At 42.9% G+C, this 25,623-nt stretch overlaps 1 protein-coding gene across 1 annotated transcript in view; it reads right to left on the reverse strand.

Annotated features, from left to right (window-relative positions):
- Positions 1 to 25,623, reverse strand: part of PKHD1 (PKHD1 ciliary IPT domain containing fibrocystin/polyductin) — a 237,385-nt gene that overhangs the window by 163,314 nt on the left and 48,448 nt on the right. Inside the window, exons 34-35 of the mRNA XM_066180094.1 lie at positions 23,726 to 23,909; positions 17,942 to 18,092 (exon numbers count right to left, since the gene is read on the reverse strand). Coding sequence (XP_066036191.1) covers positions 17,942 to 18,092; positions 23,726 to 23,909 — 335 coding nt within the window. The remainder of the gene's footprint in view (positions 1 to 17,941; positions 18,093 to 23,725; positions 23,910 to 25,623) is intronic.

Genomic DNA, 25,623 nt, shown 5'->3' on the forward strand with positions numbered 1-25,623 from the left:
TGAATAGAGTCCTGTAAGTGCTTTTCAGCTCTGACACGCATTTGGAATGTGTCATGCACACCACAAATTTCATTTGCTAGGGAAAGGTTTTTTACCCAGAGGGAATTTGGGCACTGGAACAGGCTCCCCAGATCAGACCTCCAAGCTGGATGGAGCTCAGAAGCATTTGGACAAAGCTCACAGGCACATGATGGGATTTTTGGGGTGTCCTGTGAGGGCCAGGAGTTGTACTCAAGGATCCTTATGGGTCCCTTGCAACTCAGAATATTCTGGGATTCTATGCACAACTCTTATCAAGCCCAAACCTTGTGTACCAGGCCCATAGCTTGTTATATCACAGGTTAATTTGGTGGTGCAGGTATCAACTCCTTCCCAGTTGTATCTTCAAAATAATTAATGAATTATGTTAAAGTAAAATAACATTTTTGTAGCATACAATAAAAGACACACAATCTCTTTGCAATTCAGCACCTTACCCCCTTTCCTGCCTGTTGCACCTTCTTTTTTCATTTTCCAGGCAGATTTCTTTCCATTTTATGTTTTTTAGCTGCTGCTGTCAGTCAGGCTGGTATTGCCTTTCTGTGAGACTTTGGGGACACAATCTCTCAGGATCAGTTTGTCACCTTGTGCCTGTGACCACCAGGTCTCAGAAACAGCAGCAGTGACTGCAACAACTGAATAAATAACAATGAAAAACTTGCATTCCCATCCAGACTGGTAAACCTTTCACAAATGGGAAGGATACCAAATTGCAAGGATTGGTCTTTAAAGGGTTGAGAAACTCCTGTTTAGACACGGAGCAGATAATTTGATCATGCTTCGGGATAACTTTACAATTTCTTTAGTTAAGTGAGGTTTGTTTAGAGTACAGTCCCAGAAAAGGACTGCAACAACAGTTACAGGCACAAAGACAAGAGCTTTCATCCTCTCATCAGAAAATAAATTCTAAAACAAAAGCAAGAAGCAGTGATGCAGTTAAACACAGACCCTGCTCCCTGGTGTGCTCACTATTCTCCCTTCTTCCCTAGATTTTGAGGAGAAATTCTTTACTGTGAGGGCCTGGCACAGGTTTCCTAGAGAAGCTGTGGCTGTCCCATCCCTGGAAGTGCCCGAGGCCAGGCTGGACAGGGCTTGGAGCAACCTGGGCTAGTGGAATGTGTCCCTGCCCATGGCAAGGGTTTTGAAAGAATATGTTCTTTGATGTCACTCCCAACCCATTCCATTCCATGATTCCAGGCTGTGGGTTCCAGCTGAGGGTTACCTGTGACATGGCCAGAGGGAGAAACCTGCAAGCAGGAGGGGTTTCCCACCAGCTCCACACCCAGCAGACAGTTTTATCCTTTCCCCAGACCCTGCTGAGAGGACACAGAGCACAGTGTGGTCCCTGCAATCTTTAGCAGGAGGAGGCTTCCCCTGTCCCAGTGAGCACATCCATGAATGAACAAAGGTTTGGAGCGCTGCCCACACAGCAGAGATTGACACCCATGAGAGCAGCCTTTCCTTGGTGCTGACAGATTGCCATTTAAGCAGTGAGCACAGAGAGCAAGTGTTCCTGTCCTCAGTCACCACGGAGAGACAAGGTTAACATTCCAAGTGATGGAGTGCAGCACAGATTTCCCCACGCCACAGACCCAGGACTCCACAACACATTTGAAAACACTTTAATTTCAGTGATGGATACAGGGAGCTCACTTTCCAGGCTGTGAACTCTTAACAGCTTCTCAGTTTAATACATCATGAAAAGATTTACACACCCCCTCACCCAACTCCCATCCACCTGAAGGAAAGAAAAACGTATATTTGGAGGAGACAAAAGAGGAGGGGAGGTATTTTATTATACTAGATGTCTTTTACAAGGGAAGTATTTTCAGCCATCTGCTCTAATTATTCCTCCTGTATTGGCCACCATCTTCATGCAACAATAGAAATAATTATCTCCTCAAGGGCAGAAAAAAATATTTACAGAAACAAACAAAAGTTGATTATCTTTAGCTCCTAGGGAAAAAAAAAAAAAAAAAAAAAGAAACAAGCTACTTCTTAATGAAGGAGCAATTAGGAAGGTGGGTAGAACATCTATAATTAAACCAGACAAATTGGTGCAGGCTCCTCCCTCCTACACACACTTGAAAGGGATGCAAATGTAAGTTATTTGCTACAGTCAGTAGCATTAACAAGCAAAATGCTGCCCAGTGCCCAAAGAAGCTGAACCTGTCTCTTGGCATCATTCCCTGCTTCTCCTGCTCATCACACCTCTAACCCCTTGCCAAATTAACTGAAAAATACTCACCACAACTGCAAAGCTATGGAATTTCAATTGGCATGGGGAAGCCTTCCTCTGTATAACAACATCCCCAAGACAATTACAGGATTCTTATTCATCTCATTCCTCCTGTTCTTTAAGAACAGCCTCCTGCCTGGACTTCACCACTCAGTGTAAAAGGAAGTGTTTTTTTCTGTATAAGCCAAAACCAGAGAACTTTTGCAATTGTCTTTTCATTCCCTGCAGTGTAAAAGAATTCTGCTCACTAAGAGAATGAAGGCATATATACAGCTTTGTGGGAAAGATGGAATGGAGCCATCCCAAAGAGAACAGAAAATATCTTATACTGGGCTAAAACAAGCCATAAAGCAGAAAAAAAGGAAAAAAAAAAAAAAAAAAAAAAAAAAAAAGGTCCATACTAAGAGCAAAGCACAATGCCTCATTTGGTAGACAAATTTACGGATTTTGACTTCCAAAAATAAATTAGTATAATTTAAGTGTCTGTGCTATGAAATCAATTAATGGCCAGACTGAAGCTGGCCAAGGAACAGACTGATCAGGGAAATGGTGGGATCATCATCCCTGGAAGTGTTTGAAAAACACGTAGATGTGTCACTTGGGGACATGGCTTAGTGGTGGACCTGGCATTACCCATGGTGGACCTCATTCCTGGGGGAATGGTTGGACCGGATGATTTGGAGATCTTTTCTAATGTAAATTATTCTATGATTTTTCTATGATTCTATGATTATTCTGTGATTTAAGGCTGAATTTCCCAAGACTTCTCTAAGAAGTCTCAGGACAGAGGGTACCACCTATTGCTCACTACAGGTGCAAACACCAACCAGGAAAGAGCTGCAAACCAGCACACTGGGAACACTTCTTTAGTCAAAAGCCACCCCCACCCATTCCAAAAAGGTCAATTTTCACTACCAAAAAAAAAAAATATATGCCTTCAAATATTTAAGTAGCCCGTACTGATTCTCTTAGGATATCACAGTGACAAAGGAGTCTAGTGGATCCTACAATGCAACACCATAAAGGACTTTTATTCATGTGCACATCACTACAATGTTCCAAATTTGTCATTGGTTGAAGAATTTCCAAGTTGTATGAAGAAAGCAAGAGAGAAAGGAGAACCCCTGGAAAAGTTTGAAATGGAAAATATACTTCCATCCTCTCAGTGAAAGCACCACATTCACCTTTATTACTTCTATTTCACACAATCATGGAATATTCAGAGTTGGAAGGGTCCCACAAAGATCACTGAGTCCAAATCCTGGCCCTGCTCAGGACACCCCAAAAATCCCATCCATGGGAAACCTCAGCAGACACTGGTAACCAAACTGGTCTACAAAGGTGGGGAGATAATGAGACTGCCTTTTTCTGGTTTCTGAAATAAATGTTTCCAAAAATGTCAGAAATTGTTGTGTTGAAGTCAAAAATCACTACAGAAGTAGCCTTAGACACACTCAAAAACAAACAAACAAATAAATAACACCCCGTCAGAACAAAAACAAACAAAAACCCAAACCAAACCAACCAAAAAAAAAAAAAAAAAAAAAAAAAAAAAAAAAAAAAAAGCAGGAGAAGGCAAGATATTGAGATATCTAGAGAACTATACTCTGTGAAAAAATTAATCATGTATGCCAAAAGACAACATTATCCCCAAGAAGACTGGAAAGAACTGAAGCTATGAATAAACCAAGGATGGAAATGAGCAGAATGTTTCAGAATGTACCTGCATGGAGAGACTGGAACAGGTTTCTAGACAGAGTAGGAGACCAAGCTCTGTTTTCCCTTATGACAGTATTCTTGACATGACAGCCTGGGACAGAGCAAGCCTGGAACATAACCCAACAAACCATTCCCAGGGCCACAAGGTGATATTTTTATCACTGTCTGCGTCATCTGCTGCAGTGTAACTTCTCTTTACCCACTACTCCAGCTTTAAAATACAGGTGGGATTATCCCAGCAGGTCCCTCTTTAATTAATCCCAAAATCATTAGTACAGGAAGGATCAGGGCTGGTTTCATGGCTGGACATATGATGCACCATCCGATATCTCTTTTTAACTTAGACTATTTGTACTCTGAGTTAAAAAGAAATTATTATTTTTCCTTTTTTTTCTTATTTTATTTTAGCTGTCCTGCAGAAATCTTTCTGACTTCTGCTGAGCCGTACAGGCACAAGAAGGGAAGAATCTGGCTGGGCATGTTCTCTATGGGACTGATGAATGACTGTGGTCTCTCCCAAACTATTAGAGGATAAATCTGTTTACATACAAAAAATTGACCTGGGCTGGTGAGGTGGGACTAGAACCAGGAAACTGGCACGTCCCAGAGGTAAAAATGCATTTGCAGCCAACAGCATTAGTAACTCAAGACCATAAACAAGTCACAGCATCATTAATTACTCAGACAGGGGCAGCCACAGAAGCAGTGAGAAGACCCAAAAGCCAACTGTAAATAGTTCATCGAGCTGATTAGTTCAGGAAAAAAAATGAGTGGGCACTTTGGAGGTCAGAGGCCATGGCACAAGTCAGTCTCAAGCCAGTTTGCAACTGGACAATGGCATGAGAAACAGCTTAATTCCTGTTTAAAAAAAAAAAAAAAGGAAATCCCAAACAAAACCAGCAAAGCCACTTAAAAAACAACCACTAAAAAAAAAGGTTTATTCAGCAGGGGAGTAATTACTGCAATTTTGAAGCACAGAAGGTAAGGCTCCTTGCTCCAGAAGTATTTAATTAAGAACATGGAGGATTAGTTGAATCTAATGGTGTTTTTATAGGGAGGGTACTGAAAAGACATTAATGTTGTAAGGGGGACTTATCCCAGGTATAGATGAGGCGTCTTCGTACACACAGGCAACAAAACTCACCCAAATCCCGTGTAAAATACCAAATAATGGAGGGACATGAGCACTATTAATCCACTCCATAATTAAACAAACCATGAGACCTCTGGGAAGGTCCCTGTCTCTTTATCACACTCACACGAGGATCAAAGTGTTGGTTTTGGGTCTCTCGGGGTCATGGTGAAAGGATGAGCCAAAAATCAGAAATCTCAATTTGAAATATCAAAGAAAGCATCCTGGGATGCAGAGGAACTGTCTTGGAGCACATGAAGAGCCTTGTTTCATGGAATGTGTGCTTTCTGCCTGGTAACTCCTTGTTAATTCGCAAGAATCTTCCCATTGTTCACTTACAGCATGATATTCAGAGGCAGATTATTTTTTATAGTGGAAACTACCCTAGTGCAGAGTTTTAAGCCCAACTTGCTGAAAATCCTGCGAGTGTAAACACACTGAGGAATTCATTGTAACCTTCCGGTTTAGATACAACAGGACTGGGCTTTCCTTTCCAGAACACTGGACACAGTGTTAAAGGGCACACATAATTTACACATCTCTCTAAACCAGCCATTTTGCAAAGTATGGAGGCTTCTGAGACAAATTAAAAGCAGCAATTTAATGGTAATGAGAAAATTACAGCATCAAGTTGTTTAGACAAGCAGGATGACCAAGCCTGGTGACTGTGTCAGCCTTTGCACTGTGCAAATATTGTCTTCCAATTGAATGATCTTGAGTTAAACTTACTAATCTGAGAGCAAATATTGCAAATGCAAAGATTAGCTCAACAATTTGCCGACCACCTGCAGGAAAAGTAACCAAATTATGTCCTTATCTGTCAGTGAGAAGGATTTCTGAATGGCTGCTACAGTTAATGAGGGAGTAAATGGGAGGAGTGAGGCTCATTCACCCCAACAGTGCCAGAGAGAGCGACTGATAGATTTTTGGATCAGGCAGGAAGATAAACAGAATCACAGAGATATTTGGGATGGAAGGAATCTCTGGAGATCATCTAGTCCTACCCTCCTCCCAAGGCAGGGTCACCCAGAGTAGGTGACACAGGAACACCTCCAGGTGGGTTGGGAATGTCTCCAGAGAGAGAACTCCACACCCTCCCTGAGCAGCTGTTCCAGAGCTCTAACACCCTCAGTGTAAAGAAATTCTTCCTCAATTTGAGGTGGAACTCCTTGTGTTTTAGAACTCCTTGCAGGAGTCCCAAGACAGCTGTGAAGGTCGGGGCGCCGGTGTGGGATCCAGCCTCTGACTTTCCCACAGCTCCCATGGAAGCATAGGGAATACAGGTGAGTTGACACACAAACAATCTCCATAGCAAACCTGGCTTCCAGGGGGATTGCAGTGATTTACCAGGCAAAGACTGAAAAGTGCTTGGAAGAGGGCAAACTCTGTGTGTAGGCTACAGCTTGGTCTGTCCTATGTATAAAATACAGCAACCAGACAGCAAAACCACACAATCCAAGGACAAACATTGACTCATTAATGGCATCCACATCTCCTCAGCCAAAGCATCAGGCCCATTGATTATTACTGGGCACGACCAGCTACCCAGGGTAGGATCTGAGGCAGAGCAGCAGCATTTAGAATTATCACTGCATCAAAGGGATAATTGCAGGTGTAATGAGGTGCAAAGGGCCTGGCCAGCAGCAGAGGCACAGTTACTTCTCTAAGATGCCTCACAGAATAGGAATGGTTTGGGGTGGAAGGGTCCTCAAACATCAGCCTGTTCCACCCCTTGCCATTGGCAGGGACACCTTCCACTATCCCAGGTTGCTCCAAGCCCCATCTAACCTGGCCTTGGTCACTTCCAGGGATTGGGCAGTGAGAGATGCTCCAGGAAACCTGTGCCAGGGCCTCATCACCCTTTAGCAAAGAATTTTTTCACAATGTCTAATCTGAAAGTACTTTTACCTTAAGACAGTTATCCCTTTTCCTGTTACTCCACGCCTTCTCCAGTCTTCCTCTAAACCACCTTTAAGTCTTAAAGGAATCATTTCCTCTTATACTGTGCTATAGGGATGCAGGATTTGGGACTCCCAGCAGCCACCAAGACTGTCCTGCTCCTGGAGAAGTGGGTGTCAGCGACCAACAGTGCTGGTGTCTGACTTCTGCGATGGAGACAATCCTGCATCTGCCCCTCAGGTAGAGAACCTCACCCTGCACAGCTGTTATTTCAGTAATGTGAGCTTTTGGAGCAGCTCCTCCCAAGCTGCGAGCTTTCAGAGCCCGCTCTCCAACTCAGTGTCCTGTTTAGCTTTAGCACATCAACAGCACGCTGCCCTCAGCCTATCTGTGTGCATTATCTGCTGCTCTAATGTATCATGTACCCAACCACAGCATCATTACAGGTAAGTGCTCAGGTTTAAATGCAAACATAATTGCATAATGTGGGACAGCCAGGAAGAATAATGCAGGAAATAGAGTCAGCTCCATCTGATAGTACAATCTGACTGGAACGCCGGCCCTTCGGATCAAACGCGTGGCCCAGATGGGGCAACCAAGAATAAAAGTGCTCCGTGGTATCTTTATTGTCATCATCAAAAACACTTATCCTCCACAAAGGTAAAAAGGTGAAGATGGGACTGGTGCAGAAAAAGGTCACAGAAGCAACAGGGTATCACCGGGTTGTGGGGGTAAGGAAGATGTCACACCCTAGAAAAAGCCACCTTTGCCCTGTCACTCCAAGCTGAATTTGACAGTTCCTGATGGGAATCTGAGCACTGAGTGGCATTTAGAACACTGGGAACACCCATGCCATTTTCCTGCAGTCAGGGGTGTCTCCTGAACTGTGATAAATCCAGATAAAGCCTCCCATCCTACTGCGCAAGGAGCTGCACAACGAGGGGAGAACATTCCCAACACAAGACGCCTTCAAAATGAGAACATGTCTGCAGCAGATATGTACACTTTAATACATTTATTTTTTGTAGCCAAAATTAGAACTGATTCTCGATGGAATCAGTGCTTCCATCTATTTAATTTAATTTTTTTCAGTAGTTTGAGCTCACAGTGGCATACGATAGATGATTTCAGGGGTGCAGACAGCCCCACAGCAGAAGCCACAAGGCAGTTGAAGTTAATTTAGTAGACTTTGAACCACTTGCCCTGAATGACAACGCCTCCACTGAAGAGAGCATCAGGCATGTCATGGGACAGTAACCACCCTTGTCATTACAGGAGATTTCAGCCCAAACTTCATTGAAATCAGACAAGAGGAGAGCCTATTGTAAGAGAGAGCCTCTCCACCAACACGCTGCCCTCTGACCTGAGAAGCCTTTGAGTTGAAAGCACAAACTGCTGCTGTTTGAGCTGTAAAGACATCCCTCTGTCTGCAACAGGGCTGTAACAGCTCATCCTTGTTGGTAATGCAGATCCTCTGCAATAATACACTCCATGGCCTTCACTCTCTGCCCTCCCACACACACTCTTGTCTGCCTGTTAATCATTTGGCAGGATAAAAAGCCCAGGGTCCTTCTACCCAAGGATCCCTGCTGGCACATCCTTACCCCAGAATCTGAATGCATTCAAGTGCTAAAGGATGCAGATGTGTGCTGAGTAATATTCCAAGGGTGAATTTCGTTTTGGAGAGGGTTGGGTACCATCCTAGTACACACACACAAAAGACGATGTAGGTAAAAGTGGAGACACCAGCTATCACCACCTGACCCAGAAATTGCTAGCCATGACACCTGTATTCAAATCCCTCATGTACCTGACAAACCAGAAACTCCCTCCTCCACACCTGAAATGGAACATTGGCTTGGGGCTGTGCCAGTGACCAGCATCTGCAGTCCTTTCAACATGGAAAAACACAATTTCTGCAACACTATCTGGGCCATCTCAGCTTTGAACCCACATTTTTAGCTCAGTGGCTCTGTCCTCTGACTCACCCCAACAGGGGTCCCAAAAAGTTACTGCAGAGCAACACTGACTGCCCAACTTCTTCTGAGCCAATTCATTTCAGAGAATTACGCAATCACAGACTGGTTTGGATGAGAAAGGACCTTAAAGACCATTTAGATCTAACTCTCTGCCAGAAAAAGGGACAACCTTCCAGGTTGCTCCAAGTTCCATTCAGTCTGGTGTTGAACACTACCAGGGATGTGGCAGCCAAAGCTTCTCTAGGAACATGTGCCAGGGTTTCCCCACCTTCACAGGAAAAGATTTCTCCTGAATATCTTACCTAAATCTACCACAGAATGATCTGTGCTGCCTTTCTGTGCCTGCCCTCCTGGGTTTGTTTACTGGTGAGCTCAGGGAAAAGCTCCCCTTGACACTGAAAGCAAAAATTGCATCTTCTGCTCACTAAACACAGGTGAAGGCAGGAGGAAAACCTGCAGACAAAGGTGAATTAGAGAATGAAAGAGCAGGAGAATGAGTGTGAAAGAGGGAGTACTGTAACCCTTAGGTGGGTGAATCTGAGCCTGACCCTTGATCAGAATCCCAGACCCAGAGAAGATGTGTGAAAGCAGGAAAATAAATAAATAAGCAAAACAGCGATCTCTTTCCTCAATTTTACTTGAGGAAGTTCAAATTTACCCAGCTCCTCACAACCTGTCTGTGGCTAAAATCACCACTAACGAGCTCTGACATTTGAAATTTAACTGAATATGAGCTAACAGCTCCCAGCCCTCCACCACCCAGGGAGCCGACCGGGAGTATTTGGTTAAAGTCATAGACGGGGCTAAACTGAGCTTTATTGAGAAGAGCCAGCGTCCAGGGGTGTTTATAGCACCCATTTCACCTGATGCTTCCCTGCCCGGGCACGTCTGCTTTTCTTCACGGGGACCACAGAGCTCTCAGTCCCCTCCTCTACTCCCCGGCATAATTATTTGCTGATTTTTACGAGGTCCCCTTACGATCCCTTAATGAAGTCCTTTGCTCTGCAGCAATTCACGGGGACAGATTGGACACGAGGGGCTTCCACTTAGGGAGCTGCCAATCAGGGGATGGTACCCAGCATTTAGCCAGCAGTTGTTAAGCCAGTCTATCACCCGGCTATTACAGGCTCATCACGAAAACAGCTTGCTTTTACTGGCAACCATATCAAATTAACCCTTTCCTTAGAGACAGGGAGAAGCCTCGAGTAGATTCATCGTGACAGAGCTCTGGTTTTCCCTCCTGCTACAGCAATTTTTTTTTTTTTTAGTTAATAATTAAAACTCTCTGAACTGAAATCTCCCTACTTTAAATTTGTTTTTCCTCTAGCTGTACACCTAGTTCAAATTTTTAGTCTATGCTAACCGTTGTGATGGCACCAACAGTAACAAAACCAGGAAAAAAATCAAACTTAAAAAAATACCCTAAACAGCAAATACTATTTGTCCTTTCCCTATGCTTCACTCTAAACTCTGTGCACAGAAGAAATCATGATACAAGATGATTGTCTCTCCATCACTACCAGAGGTTTGCCAGACTTTTAAATTTTCAGGCTTTTGTTATCCTCAGGACCGATTTTTCTTTCAAAAATGTAAAACATAACTGTTCCCCTCCCACACACTTTATTCAAGGCTTCTTCTCACTTCTCGTGGATGGGGTGGGACACCTGATCTTACCCTCATGGCAAGAGGACAGGCCAGGCACCAAACTCAGAACTTTAGAGCTACATCCATGGCCCAATCACATCAAGAATCCCTTCAATGATCCCATTCTGGCCAAAACTATGCCACTGAAATCTCCCAGATTTCAGTAGAGGGTGACCACATGCGCAATCCTTTCTGGGTGCTGCTGGAGCCAGACCCCAGAAATATTTGGGAAGAGATTGTAGGTCAGCCAATGCCTCTGGTACGCAGGAAACACCATGTGGAGCATCCAGCCCACAGTGCTGCTCTGTTTGGGACTGGGGAGAGGACAGAGGGTGACATAGTCCTCTGTTAGTGACACAAGGCCACATCTTTATCCCATGTCACACCAATCAAAGGACAACACCATCAGATATGTTAAGCCATGCTCCAGTGCAGACTGAGCCCGGGCTAGGTGTGTCTCCAAGTTGCTCAGCCCTTTTCCCATCAAATTCAAGATGGGCAGCTGCAGAAGGTACAAGGCATCCTCCAATTTCACCCAGAGCCCAGGGCTGGAAACCCCAGCACAGTCCCAGGCATCCAACATCCCCACTCCCTTCCCCCAAGGACACAAAACCAGGTTGAGCAGCGCTTTGAGACACCCTATTTAGTGGAAGAACCCACATCTTTAAGGATCTTTCCAACCCAAACCATTCTGTGAGACCATGTCCCACAGATGGAGAACCAAAGCCATGGTTTCAAACACAGAAAATCTTTCCACCTCCAAAATGCCGAATTGCTGAGGAAGTCAATTAGAGTTTCTGTCATAATTAAGCAGAAAAGTGGCAGCAGCATTCTGTGCAAGGGCCTGGGAACAAGTGGAGGGGACATGAGCCCACAGTCACTCTGGGAGCTTCCCCACACCCTCCTGACCTATATTGGAGCCTTCCTTTTGCACAGGAAGGGAAAGATTTCTTTTCCATCTCCTGGAGCAGCACTTCCAAAATGGCACTTTTCACTCCAGCTCTGCTTCTCTTAAGGGCTGGAAGCAGGCATGAATGGAGGGGGAAGAAGGAAAATAGTTCTCATTAAACTATGCCATGTTCAGTTCTGATTTCACACAGGTTTGTTTAAATGCAGATGGAAAAGCTTTAAGGTGCTTTGGATTACAGGGACTGGCATCCCATCCTGGGGATTGTGGCATTCCATCCTAGGATATCCTGGGGATAGCTCCCAACTCACCTCTCAGTGCAGCTGTATGAGTGGTGAGGAGAACAGAGTTCTCTAGAAAGCCACTTACAATTGAGGAAATCATCTCTGTAGAGACATTAGAAAGATGGTGGGACTGAAAATAAAAAGAAGAGGCTTTTCACAGTGGGGAGGGGGAGGAAGAGAAAGTTCCAGTTAAGGCCTTCATTTTTCACCTGGCAGCAGGAGAGGAAAGAGTTAAACCTCAAACTGGGAAGCAAAAAGTTAAAGGAAAATAAAACCACACCACAAGCACATCTAAATTTCCCATTGCAGCCCAAGGCTGAACCCATTAAAAGGAAAAAAAAGGAAAAAAAAAATAAAAAGGAAAAAAATAAGAAGAAAGAATTAAAAACAAAAGAAAAACAGAGAAAATAAGCAATTTTGCTTATCCTTTCCTCACACACCTAACAGCCCCTTTTTCCTATTATTTCTTTATTTACCTTCCCCTTCCAGAGCAAGGCCCTTTTTTTCTCATTTAGTCCAACAGAGATTGTCCTCCTGGAATGACCTTTTTTTTTCCTTTCTCTCTCTCTCTCTCTCTTCTCCTCTCCTTCCTCCCCCCCTCCTCCCCTTTGCCTCCAGGCCATTGCCCTCGTGCCAGTAACTAGATAACACACTCTATCAAAGATTTTTTAAAAAATCATTGCAAAGGCACTGGGGCTGATAGTGGCATCAATCCTTGCCTGACACGGGCTCGGGTCAAACATTTATCTCTTCACATAGCCTGTGGTTACTGGGGAGCCCATCTTGGTTCTCTACATCCTAACAACCTTGCAGAGGGTACCTCTCTGCTCCAGCAGCCTCCGCACCCCAAGACTGGTTCTGTGGGTTTGTTTTTATTTTGGGGTTTGTTTGTTTGTTTTATGGACTGTTCCGCTACTTTTCTGCGAGGGTCTGGTGGGTTTTATTGCACTCCCCACCTCCTCCTGAACATAATTCTGTGACCAAGATAGCAGGTTAAGAAAACAGGGAGTTTGGAGATGCAAGGATGGGCTTGCTGAGCTGTTAGAAGTGAGTATTTATGAAAAAATGCACAAAATATTGTAGAATCAATAGTCTTACTCCTAATGTCCCATCCTGTGTGCCATGGTTATTTTTGGCTGGTTGTAATGCCAAAGGACCCAGGAGCTCTACTCACAGCCCAAGACAACAAAAAGTCAGGTTCTATCAGGATACTTGCTAAGAAATCCAAAAAACTATTCCTAAACCTCAGTAAATTGTGATCCCCATGGCCAGACTGAGAGCTCTGGTGTTTTGCATTCTCTAAATGGATACACAGGTATCCAACATCCAATATCCAATGGATACACCAATGATACGATATTATATCATAATTCTTCCTCAAGTGGAGAAGAGGGTAGCTGCTTTCTTAACCCCCTCCAAACAAACTCCATCAAACTGGAATCTGCTCTGTTCTGGCAATGTTCAAGGCCAGGTTGGACGGGGCTTGGAGCGATCTGGTTTAATAGAAGGTGCCCCTGCCCATAGCAGGGGGATTGGGACTAGATGATCTTTTTAAGATCCTTTCCAACCTGAACCATTCTCTGACTCTATGATCCTTACCCTGCCTAACTACTCTCAGCCTGGTGTAGTGGTTTTCCTCATGGACTGCCAAGAACGAGCTTTTCACCCTAAAAAATGCACCCATCAAACATTCAGGCAGCATGAGGATAGCTCTAAAATGAGAGTAAAAGAGAAGAGTCACTTCCCATCACTTGTAACCCTCACAGATGGAGAACAGGTTCAGGAGTTTTCCCTGCCAATGCAGGGGGTTGGAATTAGATGATCTTTAAGGTCCCTTCCAACTCAAACCAGTCGATGACCTTGCATCAGTCCTGCTGTGGGTAATACAGTAACAAACAGCCCTTTATGCCCAGAGTGCCCTGGGTTTCCAGAGACCTTTCCATGCTCCCTGAAAGCTGCCTAGGTTTTGCCACCTGTATAAATCACCAAATACCTCCACCAATTTAAACAATTTCATTGCTTCCCTAACCTCCAAACACTTTGGCATCAAGAGAGATGGTAAGTAGGGGAAAAAAGGCTAAAAAAGAAGGATCTGCAGAGGAATCCAAGGGATTTGAAGAGCTAGTCCTGACTATATTAAGTTGAAGTTGAACAGAAAGGATTTTTGAGGTAACTGTGCATATCTCAGACAAAGCCTTTGTGGTGTGTTTATATTTTTTTCTTTCGTGAGAAGTGAACAAAGCAGATATCCCTGTATCAGTCACCAAGCTAAGAATTCACAGATCCCTCAATACTCGAAGCCACCCCCTAAATCTCAAGACCTTCCCTTAAAGCCCTGTTAAAAACAAACTCAAGGCAGGGCAGCACACCCAGGCAAAGCCACAGTCCAGGGTGGCATTTTTATCTGGCAAGTTATTTTTTATTAACCTTCTCTCCCTCAACAGGGACCCCTTGAGGGTCAGGTTGCAGGGAATTCACTGGGATACCAGTTCAGCTTCCCTACGGCTGACTCAATACACGGCATGGGCCCTCTGCCAAATATTCCATCATCCACGTGGGCCAGCAGAGGAGGGGGAGCAGGGAAGCACAGCTCCAGCAGCATGTTTGCATGATGATTAGGTCTGGTCCAGCGATCCGGAATAACAATGGGAAGGCTCACTAAGCATAAAGGGTTCAGAGCCATCCCAGCCTGGTCAAACCCTCCCATGAGCATCCTCTCCTTGTGTTTTCGGGGTGTTTTGCACATCTCATCAAGTGTCACCAGAAGCTGACGTCTCATTATGCAGCCAAGGTGGAAGTGGACAGGTACTGAGTGAGCATTAGAACTTCTCTTTTCCCTTTTATTATTTAATTCATGTCTTCCCATTATCCAGCGCATTCTTGAAGCTGTGAACTAATTAAGTCCTGTGGGATATACAATCAGTGCTGGGTGGGTTTTTTTTCCCCTCCTTCTCTTTTCAGTAGGCTAAATTGCATTATATACTGAAATAAAAATAATTGTGCAACTCTTCTTAGATAATAACAGAGCAAGTTACAAACACTAATGATGCTGAATGCAACAGTGGGGCAGAGGCCTGCTGCTTACTTCTTGTGACCCAATCAAGTCATACAGGGCAAAATACTTCAAACACCAAATGAGGCAAGAGCTTAAATCAGTTTCTAAAGAAAATGATAAAAAATTATTCTCTGGGGGAGATGTGGGGGTGGGACACAGACCAGACCCCAGGAAAAATCCAAGTTGAACTGAAATTTCATGAAGTCTGCCATGAAAATCACAGATCTCCAGGTAGCACCTTGGAACTCCATGAAATTCTGGGAGTCCTCTAGATTCAGATCTCAGCCCAGCTCACACTGTAACCATGGACCTGGTGTTTCTGAAGATCTTTTTCAACTGTAAGGATTCTATGATTCATGCAAGCAACAGCTGGGAGACCAGATTTGAAAAATTGAGTGAGGGATTTTGCAGCATCTACCAGAAAATGCAGCTGTTTAAACAATGCAACTGATGAAAAAATATCCTAAAAACTGTGTCATCGAATAATGGGCTTATCATAGAATATCCTAAGTTGCAAGAAACCCACAAGGATCATCGAGGCAAACCCCTGGCTCTGCAAAGAACAACCCTTAGAACCCCAATCTGTGCCTAAGAGTGTTGTCCAAATGCTGCTTGAACTCTGTCAGGTTTAGTGATGTCACCATTTGTACCTCTCAGGCTCAAGTTCCCAGTACCAACACTTTACATTTTATTTATTTATGTTTTCTGCTATCAACCAAGGCTGTCATCTCTTCTTGCCAATGCCCATCCATTCCATGCCACAAGCCTCTGTCAACCTTTCTACATTTTCACTTCCAGTGCCATCCTGAGGCTAATCTTGCTCCACCATAATCACCAAATCACCTCTGAGCCAACCCTCCCACAGCACTCAGCTGGGCTGAGTCCTTGGCCTGGCTGGGCATCCTTCAGCTGGCAGCAGAGGAAGTAGAAAACAAACCATTGAGCAGTGCAGCTGCGCTGAGAACAGGATCATGCCCCTTTTTTTTTTTATGGAGTGCTTTGAGATCCTTGCATGGGCATGCAAGAGAAGTGCCAGATGTTATTATAAAGAGATGCAGTCCCATTACTAGTACACAGAGTTGTGCTGCCTGCTAATAGCACCATTATCCTAAGGCACGTGGTGCTATTAATGCATTTCACTGCTTAGTGCTGAACCTGGGGACCATTTTTTCCACTGGAAAGGTAAGGCCAGTTCACATGACATGATTTAAACCTCCACAGTGAAGCATGCATGCGCTGCACCAGGTCGTAAATCTTAACGGGATGCTGTCAGCCAGGAAGGGACCAAAATTGAAGCCATTTATCTGAACTCCCCACCCATCCACCTCTGCTCACCCAAGCCAGTTTTGGGAAGAGGGATAAAATGATTCCGAATGCCCACTGGGTTCATTAAGCAGCAGCAAATCCCAGATCTAAAGTGCTGCTGTTTTCATCCTGCCAGAGCAGTGAATTTGTTCATTCAGGACACTTAGGACTTCCTTGGTTTTCCGTACTCTGAGCGGAAAAACCACAGCAGGGACAAACCTCACACCTTCTTCCTCTTCTTTCTCTCACCTGAGTCGAAAGACAGCCTGTCACCCTGCCATCACTGGGGCTGCAGGAGCTGTGACACAGCTGAGCTGGCCAGATCACAGACAGCAGCAGGGAATATCTGTCCAAGCTGCAACCCAGGCTCTGGGGCTCCAGAGATGCCCTTATCCCATCTGGGAAGTAAAACAGGAATGTAAGGAGGAGTTACCATTTGATCTCATTCTTGCCTGGGCACCTCACACCTGCAGTCACCAACCAGCAAGTTTGGAGGGTTGTTTTTCTCCTTAGCTGGGCATGTTTTAGGTACCATGACTAACAAGGCTGATGAGCAAATGAACCTTAACAGGTAACATTCTGCATCTGACATTCCCTCACAGACCAAGGACAGGCTTAAAAGAAGCAAGGAATTGTAATTAAGGATACTCGACCATAACAGTAATATTCACGTAATGTAGATTTGCAAGTATTCAGAGACTCTTTAATATAGAATAGATCCGGTATATAAAACTAAATATAGAATTCAGCGCTAGAAATGCACCAAAATTACTCTACCAGGACACTGCAGCTACTTTTGGGGTGGCAAAGTAAATTTAAAGTCCTTAAACACAGGAAACCTCTTTGTAGACAGAGTTAAAAAATAGTGTGGTAGCTTTAACATTGATGCTCAGCAAGTGAACTTCATTTTTCTAAACTATGCTAAAAGATTGTGTGAAAATTTTATTTAATAGATTAAAAATAACATTTGGTTTTTATCTTAATAACTATCCCCATTTACACATCCCTGTATTCAGGTGGTCTCCAGCATATTTCAGGAGCTGGTCCTTTAGGAAAGGATAGTGAAAATGGGATAATTGGTGTTCAACAAATATCCAAACCCTCTTAATTTCTTCTTACAGGTGGCTGAACATCCCCTCTGCAAAACTGTGGGGACTCTAGCAGGATATTTCAGGTTAGCAATGACATTTTTATGTATCAAGTCTTAAAATTTATGCTGGTTGAGAATGATAGCTTTTTTGTCATGAACTCTTGGTGTATGTCTTCTTTTCTTGCTATACCCCCAGACAACCCTGGGAAGACTGTCCCATTATGCTTCAGCTACTAAAAAGCAGCAAAAATCAAATATAACCAGGGCTGCACTGAATGCTTAGTCTGCCAGAGAGCTGAAACTGTACCTCATGGCTAAGATTTCTACTCAACAGAAAATAACATTTTTAGAACAGAATTAAATTTGTATTAAAAAAAAAGGGAGAGAGTGTTAACAAATATATACATTGCTCAGAAAATAAGGTAAAACTCATTTATGTCTCATAAAATACATGATTAGCCATAGTTAACCATTAATTCAGCTGTGCTGCATTAGAGCTGCTATTCAAAGTTGGAAAGCATTTAATATTATATATTGCTGCTGCTCAGCCTAAATTGTTTTTTTTTCTTGCCCCCCTTTAAATGTACACAATATTACAAATTTAATTTTAAGCTGTTTGAATCAGTCTGTAAAAAAGATTTGATTATACCTGAGTGTTCTGGCCCCAGTTTTTCCATATCTCAGTAATCTTGGCAGTAATTGGCTGATTAGCTCCCTCACACTCCATCTCTGCCTCAGTTTCCATGGTAATGTTACAGGAGCTATTATAGATGAGAACTTCATCTCTTTCCACTTTAGGGCTGAAACGAGAAGGGAGGTTAAATGGGGTGTCATCAATCTTAATGAAATGCAATTATTTTTACTCTTATTAATCATTGCAAGCCATTAGCTTGTGGCAACTCCTGGCCACCATTTGTCAAACTTTGCAAATTTCGGTAATTTTGTTTCCATTCTTTTATTGTTTATTTGTTTTTCCCCCCTTTATCTGCACACACTCAGGATAAAAATACATGCAGTAAATATCTCTCAGTGATGCTTTTCTCCTTCCCCAAACCATCACAGACAGGAATGAATGCCATTCTAGGACCAAGGCAGGCAGATAAGTGCAGACAACAGGGAAGGAATCAGCAGTGTTGGGAGCAAAGATGGACTCCTACAAGGAGTAGGGTTTGTTTGTGTCTGCCCCCTCCCCATCTTACTCACACTTAGCAATGGGGAATGAATAACTTGCAACTTCCCTAGGGCAAGGGGAGAAATTGGAAAAACCACACAACTGGCTAACTGGTCCCTAATTCCAACTGTGAAAAAATGAGCTCATTTAGGGGTTCCAATTCCTGCTACCCAGCTGATCGCAATGATGCTTTGTTGCTAACATTGGAACATTAACTTAGTAAATTAATTAAACTTACTTAACAGCCCAGACTAAGCAGATTCGATATATGTGCCAGTTACACCAGCAGACATTTGCTCTAAAGCCTCCCCTTGCATAGGGGGAAGAAGTAATAGAAAACGTGGTGGGAGAAAAGCATTTTTTCCCTTGGTTTTGCTGCTGACAGTTGCTGATTTTGGTGGTGTTTCATTGTAGGGAGGTATAGGATACAACATATGGTTTAGTGGTGAGCAAATTGTGGAGCAGGGTTACTGGTTGGACTTGATGATCCCAGAGGTCTTTTCCAACCTAATTGATTCTGTGACTCTTGGCCATTTCTACTTCTTCCTCTCCTCTCCACCCCACCATCAGATTCACACTGGAAAGTTGTAGGCAGGTGAGGAGAAATGAGAGGAGTTACAGCAACACCAGCACAGCCCAGAAACCACACAGCTATTCTGAATAGCTAAGAAAGGACAGAGGTCCCAGCATGATTTACTCAACAAAACAGAGGGTCAGATAGGCAGGATCGGGATTTTAAGTGGCCTTCATGTTCCTGAAAATCCCATATAACAGCATTTTGGTAAAGTGTCTCTGGGATTAGAATCCCAGAATGGTTTGGACTGGAAGGACCTTAAAGCTCATCCAGTCCCACCCCATGCCACGGGCAGAGACACTTTCCACTATCCCAGGTTGCTCCAAGTTCCATCCAACGTGGCCTTGGACATTTCCAGGGATCCAGGGGCAGCCACAGCTTCTCTGGGCCTACTGCCAGGGCCTCCTCACCCTCACAGGGAAGAATTCCTTCCAAATAACTCACAAAAATCTACTTTCTGTCAGTTTGAAGCCATTCCCCTGTCACTCCAGGCCCTTGTCCAAAGTCCCTCTCCGAATCTCATGGAGTCCCTTTGGGCATTGAAAGGTGTTTTAAGTTCTGCCTGCAGCTTCCTCTTCTCCAGACTGAACAATCCAAATTTTCTCAGCCTTTCCTCAAAGCAGAGCTGCTCTATTCCTCTGATCATCCTGGTGCCTCCCCCGGACTCTCTCCAACATCTCCATGTCCTTCCTGTGCTGGGGACCCCAAAGCTGGGCACTGTTCCAGGTGGGGTCTCATGAGAGTGGAGTAGAGAGGGTGAAGCATCTCCCTTGCCCAAAGCGCTCCCAAGACTGACCCTATTGGAAAGCCAGGACTCAGAGCTTTGTTGGGAGGGTGATGATCAGAGTGGTTTGATGAAGATTTAAAAGTTCCCTGTCGGATGCTGCAAACAAAGCCCTGCTCTGATCTGCATTTAGGGGCTGTTTGTTTTGTTGTCCTTTTTCAGAGTTAAGGTGGTAAGGGAATCAGTCACATTAGAAATCACAAAAATACTCAAAACCACCCCCCCAAAAATAAGCAAACAAACAAAAAATAACAACAAAAAAACCCCCACAAGTGCACTTTTGCAAGTTGCTGAACCCTTTTAACAGCAATTTTTTTATTATTATTTTTGTATTTAAATGAACTTTTCCCTCTGCTGTATCAATAATCAAAAGCCAGCCTTTAGGAACTGTCCTTGCTTTTGATAGCTACACTTTGAGAATTAATCTTGTCCTACAACAATTCAGTGGACTGGGCTATCTCTCAAGACTGCAGAGTACTTTTTAAAGCTCCAAGAAAAATACTGCCTCTTTTAAATAACCATCAGTTTTAAAGGTAGAAGGGTGTAGTGGTCAGCTGGATGCAGGACATGGACACAATTTCCCGAACATTCAAGTCAATACAAGGACCTTTGAGTGGTTTTCACAGGGTTTTTTTGCAAAAAGTAAATAAGCTTTGCTTGTAAGAGGAGCCAGTTCCTTTCTGTCCTCATGTAAGCACGTTCTGAAGCACTGTTAACAAATTGCAATGTTTAAAGGAGATGCAAGAAAAGGAGTGAATTATTAAATGGAATTCAGGAATCTACCTGGATATGGGTGCTGTTAATGGCAAAACTTACAATTCTTTTAAGGAATATGCTTTTCCCATTATGAGGTGATAAAGGATGGACTGTGGTACAGACTACATAAAGAAAATATTTATTTAAACCATTGAAAAACATTGTCCAGGTGGCTGCCTCATCCCTGGAAGTGTCTAAGGCCAGGTTGGATGGGACTTGGAGCAGCCTGGGATAGTGGAAGGTGCCCCTGGCTGTGGCAGGGGGTGGAATGAGATGAGATTTAAGGTCCTTTCAAACCCAAACTATTCTGTCATTTTATAAAATTAGTAAGAAAAACAGGAAAGATTCAATGTACACTTAAATCAGGAATTACTTCAGTAGTTTTGTCCCCATCCTGGGACAAATGTCTTAACTCTTGAACATTTACACAGAACTAAAATTCATTATTATTACTACTATTACTATTATTATTGGGTTTGTTGTTTTTGTTATTATTATTATTATTATTTACTATTATTAATTAAAGCAATCAATATGTATTGTTTCATGAATCCTCAGAATAGTTCTTTTCTGGTGGAAACATTTACATTTTTAAAGACTTTCCTGCAAATTCCATTAATACTTTAAAATTAAATCTTTTTCTAAACTGAAATGTGGAAAAAAGTTCTCAGAAGTTCTAAAATAAGTTAATTTTTATGATTCAAAATTCTCAATTTTTTCCTTCTATTTCTTCTCAGATTTCTCAAATCAGGAAACTATTTTGAAAACAAACAATCTTTGCCCCTACTTCCCTTTAGCAAGAAATAAACTTCTCTTTAATCTAGAAATAAACTCACTAGAAAAAAAATATCAGCCCAAGTTTTAATTTTCAACCAAAAGATAAGCATGAGCACAATAGGGTGAAAAGTTAAAACAACAAGAAAGACGTTGAAGAAGTTGGAAAAATGGAAAAACAGTAAGTAAAAAAAAAGTTGATTGATTTGATTCAGAAATCTCTCCCTGATAAGATTCCCAGGAGGAATAATAAACCCTGTCTTTGGGGCATTCACAGTTAAACTGGACTAAAAACCACAGTGAAAACAATAAGAAAACAGCCAGCAAAAGGACTTTGTGGCTTTCTCCACAGTGGCAGCCCAAACCAAGAAAAGGAGCAAGAGAAAATGTAATAATAATAATAATAATTATTATTATTATTATTATTATTATTATTATTATTATTATTATTATTATTATTATTATTATTAATTATTTCATTGAATATGCTTTTTTATCAATGAAGAGCTGAGCACAGTTTTGATACTCAGGGAAAAAGCAGTAGGAAAAAATCACGTATGGAATTGTCCTGTCCCTCTCAAGTTTGTTGGTTCTCTGGACTGGGGTTACACTGAAGTGAGGAAAAGCAAAGCAAAGTTCCACCAGACAAGGCAAGGCTCCTGGAGTTTTCTGATTTGAAACAAGTCATTCTGGGAGCAGTAGAGCTGATTAAATTAGTTTAATTTTACTCTTTTTTCCCCCTACTAAGTGTCCTTATATTTGTCTTCTCCAAAAGATCTCTCCTCCCCATCTCCTGGGATGTTACAGGACATTACCATTGCACAATGTGGCTTTGGACACTCGGCCAGTTGTACAGATCAGGGCAGAATTTTGCCCTTTGTCTCTTCAGCAGGAAAACAGTTTCTTTCTGCCTAACACTGATTTTCTCAAAACTGGGAAGAATTTTCTTTAAATGTCCAGGGCTGATGAAATCTAGATCAAATTAAAAAACTGGTGAGGAAGAAGTGACAGATCCACAGAGAGGTGTCACAACTGTGTAAACTTTTTTTAAAACCAATTTTAGTTGGAAACTTCTATTTTTCATATTTTAAACAAGTTTAAAAAATTGTTCAATTAGTGTCTTGCTGTCTTTGTACTGTAAATGCCAGTTGGGTTTTTTTTTTTCCCCCACAATTCAGGGTATCCAGAGCTCCCTCTGGTGAACCAACATCAAGTATGGATGTAAGGATCAGGTTAGGATGGGGATCAAATCTCTGCAACTCCACTGAAACACCTGGACTGTGGCAAGATGCAGCAGTCAGAAGTGGGCTCACCACCTACAGCAGATCATGGGCAATGCATTGCAATGGTATTCTAATTCTTTTTTTTACTAAATAACTTCTGGAAAGTTTTGTTCAGCTTGTTCCAGTATCTAAAGGGGAGTTACAAGAAGCCTGGAGAGGAACTTTTCACAAGGGCATGGAGTGATAGGACAAGGGGAAGTGGCTCCAAATTGAAGGAGGGGAGATTTAGATTAGAGATTAGGTAGAAATTGTTCCTGGTGAGGGTGGGGAGGCCCTGGCACAGGGTGCCCAGAGAAGCTGTGGCTGCCCTTGGATCCCTGGAAGTCTCCAAGGCCAGGCTGGATGAGGCTTGGAGCAACCTGGGATAATGGAAGGTGTCCCTGCCCATGCGATTGGAACAAGATAACCTTTGAAGCCCCTTCCAAACCAAATCCTTCAATCATCCACCTGTTTATCCCTTAATTCAGACTCATTCCTAGAAGCAAATGGTCTGCAGGAATAAATCCTCACTGCTCCATCAAAGACAACAGTTCCAAGTTATAGTCTTGGACAGCTCGGCCTTGGATTTGTAAAGCATAAGCACCCTTGTACACCCTGCTGAATTTACTTTGTGACTTTTTACTCATGAAAGATGCTTAGAGAAAGGCAGAGGGGGGAAAAAAGAAAGAAAAAAAAAAAAAAAAAAAAACAGAAAAAAGAGGACTTCTGCTTTTCATAATGCCTAATCTTTTTTCCCATTGGCATCCACCAGATGTTGCTTTGGATCAGAAGATAAATATTAAAATCTAAGAATGAACAAAGCAGGCTGTTTACGAGATGGGTTTTTTGATGTCTCTCAAGCACTTTAAAAAGGCAGGAGGGAAGGAGGGGGGACTGGAGATGCTTTGATAGGCACAGGGAACGAATTCCACAACCCAGCGGAGCTCTCTAGTGGTCTCAAGCCTCAACTGCTCCATTGGCATCGATGTGAGAATCAAGGATTGGTTCCTTCAGTCCATCCTTTGGAATAACTCTGCAAAAGGTGGAAAACCATGGGAGGGATGTTATTTGTGGATGGACCCACTGGGCTGGTGGAGACACATGGCACCAACCTGGCAAAGAGTCCAGCAAAGTGCCCCTGGGGTGGGGTGTCCCCACAGACGTAGAGGTAGGACACTGATCCTCTCTGCTGGGAGGTGCCCACTGTGACTTGGATGTCACACTCAATGAAGGTGGCTCTGTCCTCTTGGCAGCTGGCAGAAGAATGTGTCAGACCACAGAGAGCGGCCAAAGAGGCTGCAAGACAGGAGAGGGGGAAAAAAAAAATAATAACCCAGAGCAGCCTAAATACCACTGACATTGAACATATTTTAACTACTGAGAGGTGTCATTGCGGGAGGTGTCCCTGCCCGTGGAACTAAATGAACTTTAAGGTCCTTTCCAACCCAAACCATTCCATGATCCTTTGGGTCCTGATGTGCACCCAGCGTCCCTTTAGGTGCATACTTTTTGAGGATAATTAGGTCTCCATGCAGCTCCCTCAGCCCCATTTGCTTTGTGTGAGCAAAATGCAACCTCCTTTGTGCCCTGATCATCAGGATGGTCTTTGGGATCAAACTGCTCTGTCCAGAAGTGGATGACATAAGGGATCAAATGAATGCACGAGAGAGACAGAACATGGTTTATAGTTCAAGAATATGGCACAAAACTTTTACCGAGGAGATGTGACAACTTAACATATATCATAAGTTTGAAATCCAGAAATAGTTTCTGAGGAAACTCTGGCATCGCTTGGAGGACCCCTGGGGAACTGGTGGGAGCTGGGCTCTCCCACCTTGTATTATAGCTGAGTATGACTTGAGACATGGTCCAAGTTTGCCTCCATGGATGAGGTAAAAATTGTAATGGCATCAGCTGTTTTGAGGTTTATTTGAAGAACAAGTGGTGTAAACATCTGGAAGATTTTTTTTTTCATGGAAAGGGTTATTCAGCACAGGAATTGAACTGGAATGCAATACCCTGGGAGGTGGTGGAGTCACCAGCCCTGGAGGTGTTCAGGGAAGGCCTGGACATGGCACTCACTGCTCTGGGCTGGGTGACAAGGTGCAGATCAGTCACAGGTTGGACTTGATGATCTTGGAGGGTTTTTCCCAACCTGAGTGATTCAGTGTGATTCTGTGAGCAGAAATTAGATTTTTTTTTCTAAATTCCAGCCAAAAAACTGCTAAAAAAAGTATTATGAACTGTCACTGAAGTTCAGATTCAGTTGAAATATTTGGGTTTAACAGTTTTAGAAAGGAGACCTTTAAGCATTAAACCATGACACACATTAAATCTGTTTCTCTCAAAGCCCTGACTTTTTGAGAATATTCATCAATCCTGAACTAACCAAATAGTTGTAATGAACTCCTGAAAAGGTCTGTGGACAGTATAACAGACTGCACTGTAGCATCCAAGAGTATTCCTTAAGCATCAGAAATCCAATCAATAAGAATTTATCAAGAAAGGGCTTTTTCTTATTTGCTTCTGTAAGTTCTAATTTGTTCAAAAGGTACTTTATTTGCTGGGGAAGTGTCATTTTCAATGAATGTCTTGTGTCCTAAGAAATCCTAAAAAATGGGGGTTGAAATTGTAAAAATATGAAAGTTTATATTTCCTATATTAAAATATTTAGCACATTTTGCAAAAACTTATTATTTCAGATGGGGTGTTTCTGAAGAGTTTATAATTCTTTAATGTTTCAGGTTTTTTTTGAAATATTAAAACCTGTCAGTTCATCTGCTCTGAGCTTTAGAGAGAGAGTTTACAATTCTTCTCTATTTTTCTTCTCTGGATTTAGAATGAGAAAATAAAGTTACTAACATGCTCACAAACTTTGCAATATGCTTAATCCCTTTCCTTCCCAAAATCCAGGGGCAATTTTCTTGCTTGGCATCCAAAGAGAGCCAAACACAATCCCTGCCTTGAAGACCTACATCTAAGACAAGTAATAGGCAGAGAAGCCTAAAAG

Source organism: Chamaea fasciata, unplaced genomic scaffold (genome assembly GCF_029207755.1).
Source record: "Chamaea fasciata isolate MVZ Bird 193981 ecotype frontalis unplaced genomic scaffold, bChaFas1.0.hap1 SCAF_3, whole genome shotgun sequence".
NCBI classification, from domain to species: domain Eukaryota; kingdom Metazoa; phylum Chordata; class Aves; order Passeriformes; family Sylviidae; genus Chamaea; species Chamaea fasciata.